The following is a 14,332-nucleotide window of genomic DNA, read 5'->3' as shown; positions in this document are numbered from 1 at the left end:
GAACATTTTGCTAAGTCTTATTACAAAGGAAGCATTTATCCCAGTGTGTAATGTACACATACGCTGAAAGGTGACACTGTTCTTGCTTCTAAGACCACTATACTATCCTGACTCCTGGGCATCTGAGATAAATTCTGTATTTATAAAGGGAGCAATCAATACTACTTGAAAAGCCATTTTTTAAAGAACGACAGTTGTTTAAAACTTCTGGAAAATCACCCTCCATTCTTGGGAGGCAGATTGCCAGGCACGGAATGGAATCACAAGTGTGTGCAAAATCACACCCAGCTGCCATGTGCAGCCACACAAATGACAATCCAACTTTCAGCTCTCTCCAGGACACCCCTTGCATATTTGTACATGTGATGCATTTACCCTGCACAAGTTATGTACCATCAATGACATTACTAAGACATATTCTTGATCTCAAAACTTGTAGGACAGTGTCTGCAAGGTGCTGACCTCCAACAGCTTTTTCACAGACCTGAACTGACTCACCTGTCACTAGAGGAGAAGAGGGAAGGATACCAAGGACATGTTTATCTCAGTGGATTCCACCAGTGGCACCCCAATGGGATATCAAGGACAGTCAGGGGTATTCACTGATGCTCAGCCTGTCACTGACCTCTTACCCCTCTACTGTTCTTCCATCTTCCTACAACCAGTGCTGCCTTTGCAGTCCCTCTCTGATTCCCACTGAACACCAAGTCTTTTGCCTGCTCCATTAACTATTTATCTCCAATGTTTGCCCACCCAGCCTAACCATTTTGAGTATTACTATGGTAAGAAAGGCAGAAAAAACATAGTAAAAATCAACCAAACAGTAAAAGCCCAACAATCACAGATGCACTGGGGTGGGAAATGGGGTACTCACAACATTAATGCTGGTAATAAGCACCATCTACATTAAAAGCCTAAACTTCCTATTACAGAGAGATGCTTTTGTTTGGAAACATCCTCTGGGACTCCTCCTTTCTTCCACTGTCTGCACAGGGAGTTTAGCCTCCTAATTTAGGCAGTAAGAACATGGATCCTCCTCCCTCTCATAGTGAAACCACCCAACAGTAACTGCTGCTTTGGGATGGTGCAATTAACAAGTAAACCATGGAGGCTGGAGGATGTAACTAAATATTCCTAATGAAAGACACTAAACATCACCTAATCCCCATGGCTCACCATGTCTACCGTACCATCTCAAAGCAAGATCTATTATATTGTTTGTGAAAGCTTCTCTGCACTTTCAGCTCTGACACAAACATCAGCATATCCTTATATGCGCAGGCCAAAGTGCCAATTACATGATGGGGACTTTGAATTGCTGCATAAACAAGTGCTGTTGACGATAATGCTGTTCTTTGATCAATATCTACTTTGATCAACTGATCAATGATTAAAAAAAAAAAAAAGGCATGAAATAAAAAGCACTTTAGTGTATGGGAAGCTTAAAGTTAAATGAATGGTGGCACATGAAGAACCCTTCTTGAAAAGTCAGAAAAGGTCAGCTCACAGATGCAAACGGACAGCAAGGTGAGAGATACCCCATGTATCTGACTGCATGGAGGCACCAAAAGCAACAGATGAAAGCTTGGCTGGGGCTGCCAGAAGTAACTGACTCTATACAACAGTAATTTTGGAAATTACTTTTGCTGATTGATGAACACTAAAAATAGAAGTGAGCCACAAAATTTGTCTTCTTTCCTGTGCTTTTGGAATATTTTTTTATATATTATACTTTTGTTAATTATCTGGGTTATCAAAATGCTCAACAGTCTTGGTTATTAGCTAGGACTCCACTGTGCCAGAACAATGGGTATATGGCCATAAGACACTAAAATTCACCAAGGCTGTTCCCTGATCCCCAAAAAAGCAAACAACTGCACAGAATAACAAGATTTCAATTAGGCATCTACGTGTCTCTAGATTAAGAACTAAAAGAAACAGGAGATGCAGCTGAATACCTAGATCACATAATGTAATAAAGTCCTGAGGAAGTTAAGAGATATTCTATAGGACTCTACCAAGGATCTAGTGACATCCATGTATCTCCCTGTTTAAAACGTCCTCAAACCCTCCCTTGTTTTTACAGACTAAGTGCATTATACACTCCTGCAATAAAGGCATTTTTTGTCATCAGAAAGCCATTTCAATTATACAGAATCCTTCCCCCAAGATACCAGGTTATTTCTCCCTCACCAACTTACCCTCCAGTGTACAGAAACGCGTCACCTTCTCCGGCATCAGCTTTCCATGCATGTGCTGACAATACACGTCTGCAATCTCCTGACGACACTGCTTAGTTTTAGACCGGGACATGGCTGAAATTGCCTCTTTGCCTGTTACCTCACACTTCGGTGGCTGGTCATATTTCAGTTCAGGAGAGCTGTTTCCAATTTTTTTTAAATGATGCTGTCTGGGAGACCTGTGAATCTCCTTCAAATTGTTGTTGTTGCTGCTGCTGCTGCTGTTTTTTCTGGGGTGATCACTGAATTGCACCACCTCATTGGAGTTCTTTCCTAGCAGCAAGTTCTCCTTCATTTTCTCCTCTTCCAGTTTCTTTCTCAAGTGCTCCTTTTGCTTACTAAGGGGTTTCTTCACCAGCTCAGACTGGTGATTTTGCCTCTGAGTCCTGGGAGCAAAGTTACTGTTATCAATATTTTCAAAGTCCTTGGGGACTGAATTTTCATTATTGCTGTCTGTTCGTGTTTTCTCTTTCGGTCGGTGGGAAAAATAGCCATCCTATAAATGGGGAGAAAAATTATACTCATCTTACTAAAAATAGTCACATCATTTCTTACATGAGAACATAAAGCAATTACAAACCAATATACTGCAAAAAATCCCCATCTTAGGGTTCATAACAGAGCTGAGAGAGGCCCCTGAGCTGCCCAAGTTGGTGCAGACAACCATCACCTGAACCCCCTTCATCACTGAGCCAGAGTCCAATCCTCATCTGAGATGGAGTAGGGAGGTTTTATACAGGGTTGTGAACAATTATTAACCAGAGACTTTAACCTGAAATAATTAAAAATCAATGGCAAAACTAACACAGTTTTCAATGGAGCAAGAGCATGTCCTTTAATGCTTTCCTTCACTCCTTCTGTTACTGACTGCAGTCGGGCATCCCCAGGAACTGCCTTATTCCTCTGCAGAAAGCACCACACAACTTTACAGCCCAAGCTTGCTTTCAGTGAAGTAACTTTGATATGAACCAAAACTTCCTATTTTTTTTTAATTTTTTTTTTTTTAAAAAAACTTCAACACAATAAAGCTTTGGAGAAGTGTCTCCCATGAGGTACACTGCAGCCTTGCCATAGGCAGGAAGCTGTGGCAGCAACAAGCCCTGTGTGAGAGGCTGAGAAGCTGCAGATGCTCAGACACCCTGGAAAGGTCAGAATCAGGCTTAAAAGTCAGCCCTTAACCACTTGTGTTTCTCTTCTCCATCCTGGGAGCACTTCAGCAAATACACATATGTAAAGCTGCAACATTTAAAATACACCATACTAAGGAAAAGGAATAGACCATGTAAAATATGCTGTAGAACAACTCTTTGCTTCACAATTCCACCCCTGCCTCCAGCTATTCTCACAGAAACTCAACCTATCAACAGCAGAGCAAGTTTACAATACCAAAGAGAAAACAAAACAAATGAAAAGGAGTTTGAAGACAGTCCTCGTTCCCATGAATGACACAACTAAAAAAAAAACCTAATTATTTTCAGAGCCCTGCTTTCTTCATGTAGCCTCTATCTCTGAAGTATCCTCAAAGAAAAAGACCACTCCAAATGCAGTAGCAAACTGCAAATAGTGAGGCAAATGTAAAGCTTATTAATTTCTCCACTGAGGTGCCACTGCTCTGAGACTTCAGAAGTTCGACGGTTGTCTTGTTTCCTTTGCTGTTCAACCAACTCTAAAACCTCAGCTTAGTTATACCACTTGAGTATTTTGACTTGCTTTATTTTAATGCATTTAGATTTCTATATACGTGAAATAGCTCAGAAACTTGTTGTGCTGTCACATTTCCTCTAAGCTAGTGCCAGAGTATACCTTTTTCCTTATAAAATAATTAACGAGATGCCCTGCACTATGTGCACATATATGTACTATACAGCTATGTTCATATGTTTATATATATGTGTATGTATACAGCTATATGCCTAATCTAAATTACACTAACCACAAAAAATCACAACAAACACACTGCCATTACCCTTTAACACATATACACTGTTCCCTTTTTGACAATAGGACATTGTACAAGCCCCCCTGTGTAGGCAGGGACACTTAGAGCTATCTGGAGCTGCAGATTTTTGGATGTAAAAATGAGAATAACTAAACGAGACAGCAAAAGGGTTGAGGTAAATCTATGCAGGTGATGCAATCCATAACCACAGCTGGTCACCCAGGTTTTCTTATGTCTCTTTCAACTGTCTTCACCCTCATTTATACAGAACTCAAATATAAGAGGCATCTAAGATGCTATTAACACTATTAATATACTTTTTATATCCCAAACACAGCCAGAGCTATTTTTTATAAGCAGTCAAATTTCAACAGGAAAATGAAGGAAATGATGAAAGAGCTAATTTGTACTTTATTTGTTGGGCTGCAAAATCAGCAGTGTGATGTTTCATTCAGGATATTCACCCTTCATTTTACTACCCTGTGCCCATGACATGCGCAGCCACCCTGAGAGTGGCTGCAGCTCCGGGTGTTTCAGCAGAGCCTTCTCACCCAGGGGATGCACTATGCTTGTGGAGAGGGGTAGAAAGCTGTGATGGAACCTCAGGAGAAAAAAGCAAAGTAAACAGCAGATTTACTGAGGTATGGTCTTTAAACTGCTTTCCTCCTTCAAGTGCTTTTAACCCCTCTGGGAAATGCTCTTCCAAGTCTACATGCTGGGATTTGAAAAGTCAGATTTTAAATGCTTCAAAGGTAGACACAAAGCTAAGCTCAGCTGTAACTCTTCCTTGCCCACTGGGACAGCAAACACCACTAAAACTCCCTACCTCGCAGGACACCCAGTGTCTGCAGAGATGTGAGCAGGACAAAAGGACTAAAAATAAAGCACAGTCTGTAGAACAACTGTACCAACCAAGAGCTATAGACTGAGTTTGAAAATTAAGCACACATAACAAACGGCACAGTTGGACAGCCAAATTCCAGCCTCACATGATCCCACACCTGCTGATGTGTTAAATGCCACATAACCAGAAATCTGCACCCACATCTAATCTGCATCTCTCTCTCACAGTAACTTTCATCAAAATCAAGTGCAATTTTTATGGTATAATGATTTCAAGACAGGATCCATACATGACAGCAGAAGATGCATATGTTTGCATTGCAGGGGAAATGAATCTCAGCACTCTGAGTTTAAAACAGCAGCAGCTGCTGACAGTAAATTGTGTTCATTCGGGAAGTTCAGGGATACAGACAAAAACAGTGCATCTGGTTTTCAGCTGGCTACACCTGGATGGTTTTACATACTTCACAATATTTAATTTTTATGGTCCTGGATTAATTGCAGGCTTTATTTGCCATGGATGTCTAAGACATTCAAGTCCAGACATCTTGGATAATGATCTTGAAACAAGGAGTTCCTGCTTCTGACAGTACCACGGGAGTACATCAGCAAGTTTGCCGTTTCAAACACCACCTTTTTCAACTTCTGTCTAGCTATTTGTTAGAAGCACCTTCTTAGCTCTCTTTGTGCTTTCAAATCACATTAAATACACTGAAAAAAATGGATGGTTATACTAGGACCAAATTAGAAGCAGAGAACGTATAAATGCAGCCTGTATGTATCTACAGTCAAAGATAAAAGCAGTATTTTCAAACAGTCTGGTTTTTGGTTGCTGTATAGACATAATCTAAACCACAGAACATACAAAAAAGTTACAGAAAGCACCACACTTCAGTCTTTGCAATAGAGTAATTCTCTCTTTATAACAGACATAGATCAGAAGATGCTATATCCAAATCCAGCTCATTTGGGAGGCTACACTATAAAAATTACCCTATATTACAGGTCTCAAACACAACACGTGCCACCCAAGAGCATGTATTTCAATTGTGTTTCCACCACACTCCTGGCAAAACACTCCCTTTCTGTGTGATCCTATGTGTGCTTCTTCAGCAGACCTGGAGTGACATGGCCTCCCTCTGGGGACTGACAGCCAAAGTGGCACACCCTTTCCACAGGGGTTTGGGTTTGTAGGTCAGTACTGACCCCACTGTTGATTCTGACACCAACTAAAGCCACTTCACTCTTGCAGAGAAGGGCAGAATCAGGTCAAGTGTTTTTTCCTACATTTTAGAAACCAACTCTGTTTACAGCCTTTAAAGATAAATTTTTGGAGGTTTTTTAATCACTTTGTAGCCCTGTATTTCAAAGCCCAATTGTGACATCATGGAAATCAATCACAGAACATAGGCCTGAGAGAAGGAATCCCAGAAACAGAAATTTTCAGCCTAACTTTATCTGGTCCTTAGAAGATACATGGAGAGGTTAACTGCGAAGTACTCGATGGTGAGAGCCCGGGCAGGGACTGTTTAAATGACTGTAGGGCTTCTTCTGCATGGGTGCACAAGGCAATTCAGCAATAACAAGCAAATACTCCCAAACTGGGAAAGAACAATCTGTACCCAGGAGAGTGCATGAGATCATTGCCCATTACATACTGATTGCCACTGATGCTAAAAATAATAATACAACATTAAGACAAAAAAACCCCAACATTTTAAACTCAGAGGCGTTGCATGTAACGCAAGAGTTTGAATTCTGCTCCTTGTTGAAGACATGGAGGTTAATGCTCCAAACCCCACCGTCAGTGTGTTTTATTAAAATCTTTCACGCTAAATGTAAGCTCTTTGATGTATTAGCAACCGTATGTATAGTGGTTAAGGGTCTAGGGCTCAGATGCTGTGAGCTTGATTGAATTTGAAGTCCCACCTATCCCAGAAGGGAAAGCCCAGGATCCTGTGCAGGAGGTTGAGCCTTTGCAATCTGCCAAGACGACCACGGAATAAACTTATGCTGTAACCCCCACTGCAGAAGCAACAGCAGCTGTGACTTCCTGAGCCTAGCATGAATGCAGAGAATTTGGAAGAACTTTACACCCATCTGTAATGATGAATGGATTTTAATGACAAATTGTTAAAAAGCTCAAAGGCTTTAGCAAGTACAACACACACCCTCTCAGCCAGAACCCAGGTAGTTTACATACCTGTAGACTGTCTTTCTCAACACATTTTTCACTTGCATCTATTGTATGTATTTGCCTCTAAGTTAAGTACATTCAAGCACAAATGTGCATTTGGGTTTGTCCAGTTGAGAAAATCTAAGTCACAAATTCTCATGTAATCTTTCAGGTATGGTTCTGTATCCTATGTGCTAAAGGCAGAAGGTGAAAGATTACGGCTGCCATACTGACTAAAGGAAAACCAATACACCAGCACTTTCTCTGTGGGGTATCCTGCCATATGACTAAGGAACACACTACAAAGCCATTAGGAACTGACTCGCATAGCTTCAGGCCACTGGTGGAAGGGGTGCCACCACCAACAGCCAGAATTAGACAGTATGACTGTTAATTTTTGCAATATGCAAAAAACTTACAGCAGACCAATTCTGAATTTACCTAATCTACCTAACCTAATGTGCATATAAATCTGTAGAGACAAACGTCTGCAGGCCGAGGCGCACCAGCTCTGCAGATAGAGTTTGTGTGGCTGAGGGTCCAAGACACCAAATGAAGGGAAAAGCCCATACCACACAGGTAGAGACTCGCTACACACCTGGGGAAATCCAGGGCCACTAGATGGCTCCTGTTGTAGAAGCTTTGTAAGAAAAGTTACAGAAAACCCTAATCAGATCACAAAGGCACACAGTAAGAGCCTGTGTTCATCTGCATCTGTGATGCATCTTCATTGCATTGTGCAGAGCGCTTCCCCCCAGCAATAAGAAACTGCTCCCTTCTCAGGAAAAGTAATTAATTGTGTGACTTTTGCATCAAGGAAGTCCTATAAATACCACACAGATGGATGGACCATGTGCAATCAAGCCCTGAATGGCAAACGTTCATGATTTCAGTTTATCTGACACAACTGATTTTCTCCCAAGCACGGAGGAATTTGCTATCTTTATGTACTGAGAACATATTATCATGTTCTTTCCCTTGCAAAGCCTGGTACCTTAAAGACACAGCACAACAAACCAGAAATATGCATACGTGCACACTAAGCAACAACAAAACACACAGACCTTCCTGTAAATACTAAGTACTGGCCATGCTGGCCTGGAAGGCCAGGTATAAATCAAATCCTGTATTATAAAAAAAACTAGATTTTTTTTCCCCTCTTGTCACACAATTAAATACCTAACAATTACTGGTCACATGTAAAAATATGTAATCACTGAGCAGTCATGCAGGATCACACGCCTGAGGTGCAGACACTGGTCAATTTGATGGGGTGAGCTGTGCCACTGCAGGCTCCAAACAAGTGCACAGCTCGAGGATATGAACAGCTTCAATATTTGCATCATACATCAACACTTCAAAGAGACCCCCTCAGTTTTTATAGGGCCATCTATTTTACCTGTCCTGTGACCGAGAAGAATTTGAACAGCTCTATGGGAAGACAATTAAAACAAGTTTCTGTTCAATATTAATTACAGCTCTGTGACATATTATTTTATAATGTTTGTTAATTATTCAATAATTACACCTTCCAATTGCCAGAGGAGTCAAAGTATGGCATCTCTACAAGCAAGAGCTGCAGCTGGATGAAATCTTTTCATATCTGCTCTAACCTTTGCATATTTGAGGGCTGTTTCTTAGTTGAAATAAAAACTTTTCCCCCTAGCAGAACTACAAATGTTACACTATGGCCTTCAGAACAGAAGCAGAAATTATAAATACTCCTCATGCTCCAGCGGGCTCAAAAATCCAATTTCATCCCCTTTTTTTGAAACAGATGGGTACCCCTCTCCTTTGGCACATGGCCAAAGAAACTGCTTCAGGCCACCCGTTCCACAAGCAGCTGCAGGCTGCCAAAGTATGCAGCACAGCAGCTTAAGCCCCACAGTCGATTACTGAGCCCGTCATGGGAAGCAGCTTCATTCCAATCTCCATTTCCTCAAGAGTCCAAGAAAAAACATCTTTCCCCATCACTGTGAAGTAAAACTACAGGGCATTTTCTTGGAATTGTCCAAATGCTCACTCTTCACTGGTTGTATTCTAGAAGGAAGGTCACCCCCTGAATGAAGATAAATAATTATAATTATAAAAAAGACAGAGCAAAGAATTGCTGAGCCAGGCAGAAGAATGGGTTAGATTCCCTCTCCCTTCCCACTGTCCCACTGTCAGACCAAGCAAGCCCATTCCCCAGGATGACTGAGCATGCAAGTCTGACACACTGCTGGCTCTGCAGGAACTTCAGGCACCTACCCTGTGTGCTCAACAGCATGGATTTCTATAGCCTTCAGACACTCAGTTCAATCGTTCAGAAGGGCACTGGGTCAAAGAGGTGCTTTCCCAGTTAGAGTAGGACCCTGCCAATATGAAATCAACTCCTGATACAGTGCTCAGCTTATTGTCACCTGCCAGGCCACGTCCACATCTTTCCAACTACACAACCATCATTGCTCTGTGTGAAGTAATCATGCAGCCGCAGGGATGTGGACATCTTGCCAGGCCATCAAAATGAACAAGAAATAGTGAACTTCCAAGAATTGTGAAAACGTGGTTGATGTGCCACGAGACCCCAGGAAAACTAGTACTTTTGGCAGGTTTGGACAAAAGTGCAGCCAAAGATGGCAGATGGAGAAAAGACAGCAGATGTTAATGTAGCTAGAACTTTCCATATGTTTTTCCATTTCACTGTAGTAAGTACATTGTACTTTAATTGTCAGTGGCTGAAGACATATGAGAAACATTTTGTGAGAAACATATTAAGTTATTTTATGTCTGACATTAAAGAGGGAGCTACAAAAGGGAAAAACAAATGTATTTAGTTCGAACTTGCCAGCTGGTAAAGCCGGAAGACATAACTGTTTCAAATACAGTCCTTTCTGTTATATATAAAGATTATGATAAAAAACAATAATTTTGGTTAAAGGGGAGGGGGGACTCCAAAACTTGAAAAAGCATGAGCCCTACAGGGTTCAGCATAAACAACCTACAGGCACTGCTAGCCCACAACTGTTGCTACTCTTGCACTTCAAGGCTGCAGAGGAGCACATGGAACACTGCAAAGTGCACAGAAACAGGGGACCCCACACTGGAACATGTGCATTGGGAAGTGATTGTTTGGAGAATCACTTTTCCCTTCCTTTCAAAAAATGTTACTATTTTTATTTTTTCTTTACTTCAACAGTGTGTTCCACAACACAGAAACAGCACTGTAAAAATATCATTAACAGAATTAGCTTTATTTTTTTCATTTTTGCATACATAACATTTGTACATTAAGGAAAGTTCTGGTTTGAAACAGCTTCAAAACTTTGGCTGCTCTCCTCAAAACAGTTTTTCTGTTTCTTGCTAACTTGTGACAACTTTTGAAGTGATTTACATTAGGGAGAAAAACAATATTGTACCTCTCACAAGTTCCAACAGATTTTTACATTTGCTCCAACTTAGCACAGTAACTGCAGGAATAGCCATACTGTATTAAAAATAATTTCAAATGTTCATCTTGTTATTAAAAAGTTTGGAATACTGCTCAAGGAAGCTGTGAAAGTACATCTCTATAGTATTTCATAAATTGACAACTTTTTCCTGCTAATTTAAACTTAAAAAAAAAAATCTGTACTCTGAGGACTGGGAGACACCACAGACCAGCCAAATTTATTCAATCTGTAACAGGACTTGGTTTATAACCAGTAACTGCCCCCACTTTACACATATTATTCCATTTCAAATGATGCTTGATCTCAAGAACCGACGCAAGACTCAGGCACACAGCCCTACTCTTGGCAGAGGTCCCTCCCAGTCAAGCCCCCAGAAGTATAAACAGGAGCTCAGTCAGGCTTTTTGCCTGCATATACCTACAGATACACATTGTAACGGTTTCTGCCTCTGCTTTGCAGGGGAGTTGGCTCTGCCTTGGTGCAGACAAGGGAACCCACCCTTGCACAGTATGACACATTAGTCCATTCCCAGGTGAACAAAACCTCAAAAGATTTTTCACTTTGTCCTGGAATGTTTACCAGCATTATTAAGCCTCCTGGATTAATTTCAGCTTAACCACATCTTTAAACAGAACTCACCACAAAACTAAAAAAGAGATGAAGGAGAACTGGCCTGACAGGGGAATACGTGGCTTCTAAGGAAGCTCAGGAAAACCCTGGAGGTTTATTTTCTTACAGCTTCTTCCCAAGAGAAAGAGGATTTTATAATCCTTTCAAAGAAGAGTTCAGACATGAAGAGCCTTATAAAGAAGCAGTCAGTTCTCTCTAAACAGAAATAAAAAAGGCCAAGCATTATTAAGCCTCCTGGATTAATTTCAGCTTAACCACATCTTTAAACAGAACTCACCACAAAACTAAAAAAGAGATGAAGGAGAACTGGCCTGACAGGGGAATACGTGGCTTCTAAGGAAGCTCAGGAAAACCCTGGAGGTTTATTTTCTTACAGCTTCTTCCCAAGAGGATTTTATAATCCTTTCAAAGAAGAGTTCAGACATGAAGAGCCTTATAAAGAAGTCAACACTTTCTCAAGGGAAAAGTAATCTAAGTGACTTTTGAAATTAATGTCTATGATTTTGTGGTGCTAGAACAGGAACCCTCAAAGAGCATTTGAAAAGACATGCACTTTCATACAGCAGCAGCAGAAGCTAACGCCCCACAACTTTTCAGCAGGCTTAGAGCTATCTGTGCTTTTCTTACTTCTTCCTGAGAAGGCTTCAACAGGGGATGGCACTGGACAGCGCCCGTGGCCGCACAGGGACGGGCCTTGGGATGGCATAAAGGCATCTTTTGGAGTGTGGGACAGGGAGTTCAGTAGGCAAGGTCAAGAGTGGTATATCTATGCAGCTGTTATGCCTGATGGTTATTCTAATACTGAAATGAAATATCATGTTCTATGTTCTAAATTTTCACCAAATTGTACTGCTTCGTTATTTGACAAAGGTGCCCCAGAGAGATTGTATATAAAAAAATAACACAAAATAAATACAGACATAAAGCTCAATCATTTCAATGTTCAGAATATGGACATGATAACCACACTCAGTAGCCATTACCAGCCAAACTGTGCATTTTTTTTTTCCCTACCTCTCCTTCTCAGTGACCCACCCAATAAAAAATAACACAGCTAATCTGAATCTAATTCCTCTGCTTTTCTCTCTATTTCTTCCATCCAAAACTCAGCCTATATACACTGTGTATCTTTCAAAGCAGTAGTAAACACTTGAAATTGCTTCTTGGTGACTTGTTACTAACTAGATTCCAACTAAATTCATCTGGAGGCCTACTCCAACTCCAATCTAAACAATCTCAAGCAGCCCAGGGTGAATTGCTGAGACACAGAATAGGATCTCTGGCAGCTGTAGAAATTAAACATAATTAAAATATGGATGGTAGAAACCAAAGACATCCTCACAGAAAAATGAAAACATCCTTGTAAAATATGGTCAGTTTAGCACAAAACTATTCAGCTTTAATTAGGTAGAAAATCTATTTAGATTAATACAATGCAAGGAATAATAATGAACTTCAGGATTACATTTTGTTACTTGGAGGGAAAAAGCAACACAAATAAATGGGAAGTAATTGGAGCTTATTTAATAGTCTCAGACTATCAGCTTGAACAACTATAATCATTAAAGACCCTGCAGTGATCTTCTCCTGATAAATGTTGTTAAGTCAGAATTACAATACAACAAGCATGAAAAGCAAAGCCTATTAATAATGAGCAGTGCTAAAACAAATAGATTCATTCACATCTTTTCTTCACCTGCCCAGCAGTAACAGAAGTCTTTGAACCAAGCATGCAAAAATGAAAGGCCTTCCTGTTTCCTCTCATTTTGGGTGAGACTGACATACAGACACTTCTAGCTGCACACTTACTGCAGGGTGACTGCAGATGAGAGCCTGTATCCAGTGCTGGATACATGGCTACACAAGATTTGGATCACAGGGTACAAATATCCACCAACTGAAACAAGCCAAACAGACCATTTCATGCATTTGCAATGTTCACTTGTATTATACATCCAATGAAGCTGGTACCACTTCTTGCTGGTGAAAGATAAAGGCTACTTCTACCCATGAGGGGTAGATTACTTGAGGGACAGATTACTTTTAACCACCTATTCCCTCCTCTGCCCACTCCCCTCAACAGAGAGAGACGACAGGGTAGAAAGACTGTCTTTTTTATTCTACTTTCTCCAAAGACTGCCTCATGGTCACTGTCCTCACAAGTGGCTCCAGAGCCACTCCACAGCTTTCTGCACAACTCTGTCCTGCTTGTCCCTGTGGGGACAGCAAAGCAGTGACCAGGTGCAGGCAGGTGCATTTCTCACAGCAGCCCTGCACAGGGCAACAGAGAAATTCACATTTAGTTTGCATCAAATAGGCAAGTTTTCTGCCATATAAACTGGCATGATTTGTACAGGTTCATGGATGTGTGCCAGCCAGTGCTGTGAGATTATTTTTAAAGCTGCCTCTTCTCTATAAATTGAAAAGTTAAGTGCAGATGCTATCTCTGGAAGGTGTCTTGTCCTTTTGGTACAGGGCAGACTTCCAGGCCCACAAAAAAGCAAGTTGGGAAAGAAGTCAGATAATGGTTTTGTGCCTTCACAGAAGGTTCTTTTGCGAGATCAGTAAGTTATATTAATAAAACAAAAATTGAAAAGGCCAAAGAACATTATTATGGCCTCCTCCACCTGCATCCTTATCTCTCCTGTCAGCAGTTCAGACTTCCTGAAAACTCAGCCTGGGACCTAGCCTTAGCAAAGGTTGCTTATATGTTACTGCATTCTCTGGTCTTGAAAATACATTAATAAGAGCTACACAAATGAGAAGTTGTGAAGGACCAGGTATTTCCTTACACGAACATGAAATGTCCTTTGAGTCAGCCGACAAAACTGACTTAAAACGGTGTCTCCACACGGCGCTGAACCCCCTCTGTGTGTGTATGGGGGGGGGGAGCAGCTGCTGCAGGGGAGGAGCCGTGGCCGGAAGCAGGGGCAGGACTAGGTCCCGTCTGATTGGCTGAAAAGCCCGGAAATGCAAAACTGGCGCCGAAGAACCCCATGAGAGAGGCAGCGCGGCACGCCCCTCTCTCTCTCGCTCTCTCCTCGTGTGTTCGAGGCGGTCGTCTACACACACA

At 41.3% G+C, this 14,332-nt stretch overlaps 1 protein-coding gene across 1 annotated transcript in view; it reads right to left on the bottom strand.

The window, feature by feature from the left end:
• Positions 1–14,332, bottom strand: part of XYLT1 (xylosyltransferase I) — a 112,079-nt gene that overhangs the window by 86,583 nt on the left and 11,164 nt on the right. Inside the window, 1 exon segment of the mRNA XM_010003295.1 lies at positions 2,202–2,736. Within this exon segment, the coding sequence (XP_010001597.1) occupies positions 2,202–2,736 (535 nt within the window).

This window comes from Chaetura pelagica, unplaced genomic scaffold (genome assembly GCF_000747805.2).
Source record: "Chaetura pelagica isolate M959 unplaced genomic scaffold, ChaPel_1.0 scaffold138, whole genome shotgun sequence".
In the NCBI taxonomy this organism is placed as follows: Eukaryota; Metazoa; Chordata; class Aves; order Apodiformes; family Apodidae; genus Chaetura; species Chaetura pelagica.
Note: the sequence above shows the minus strand (reverse complement) of the source record. Positions and strands in the feature narration are given on the sequence as shown.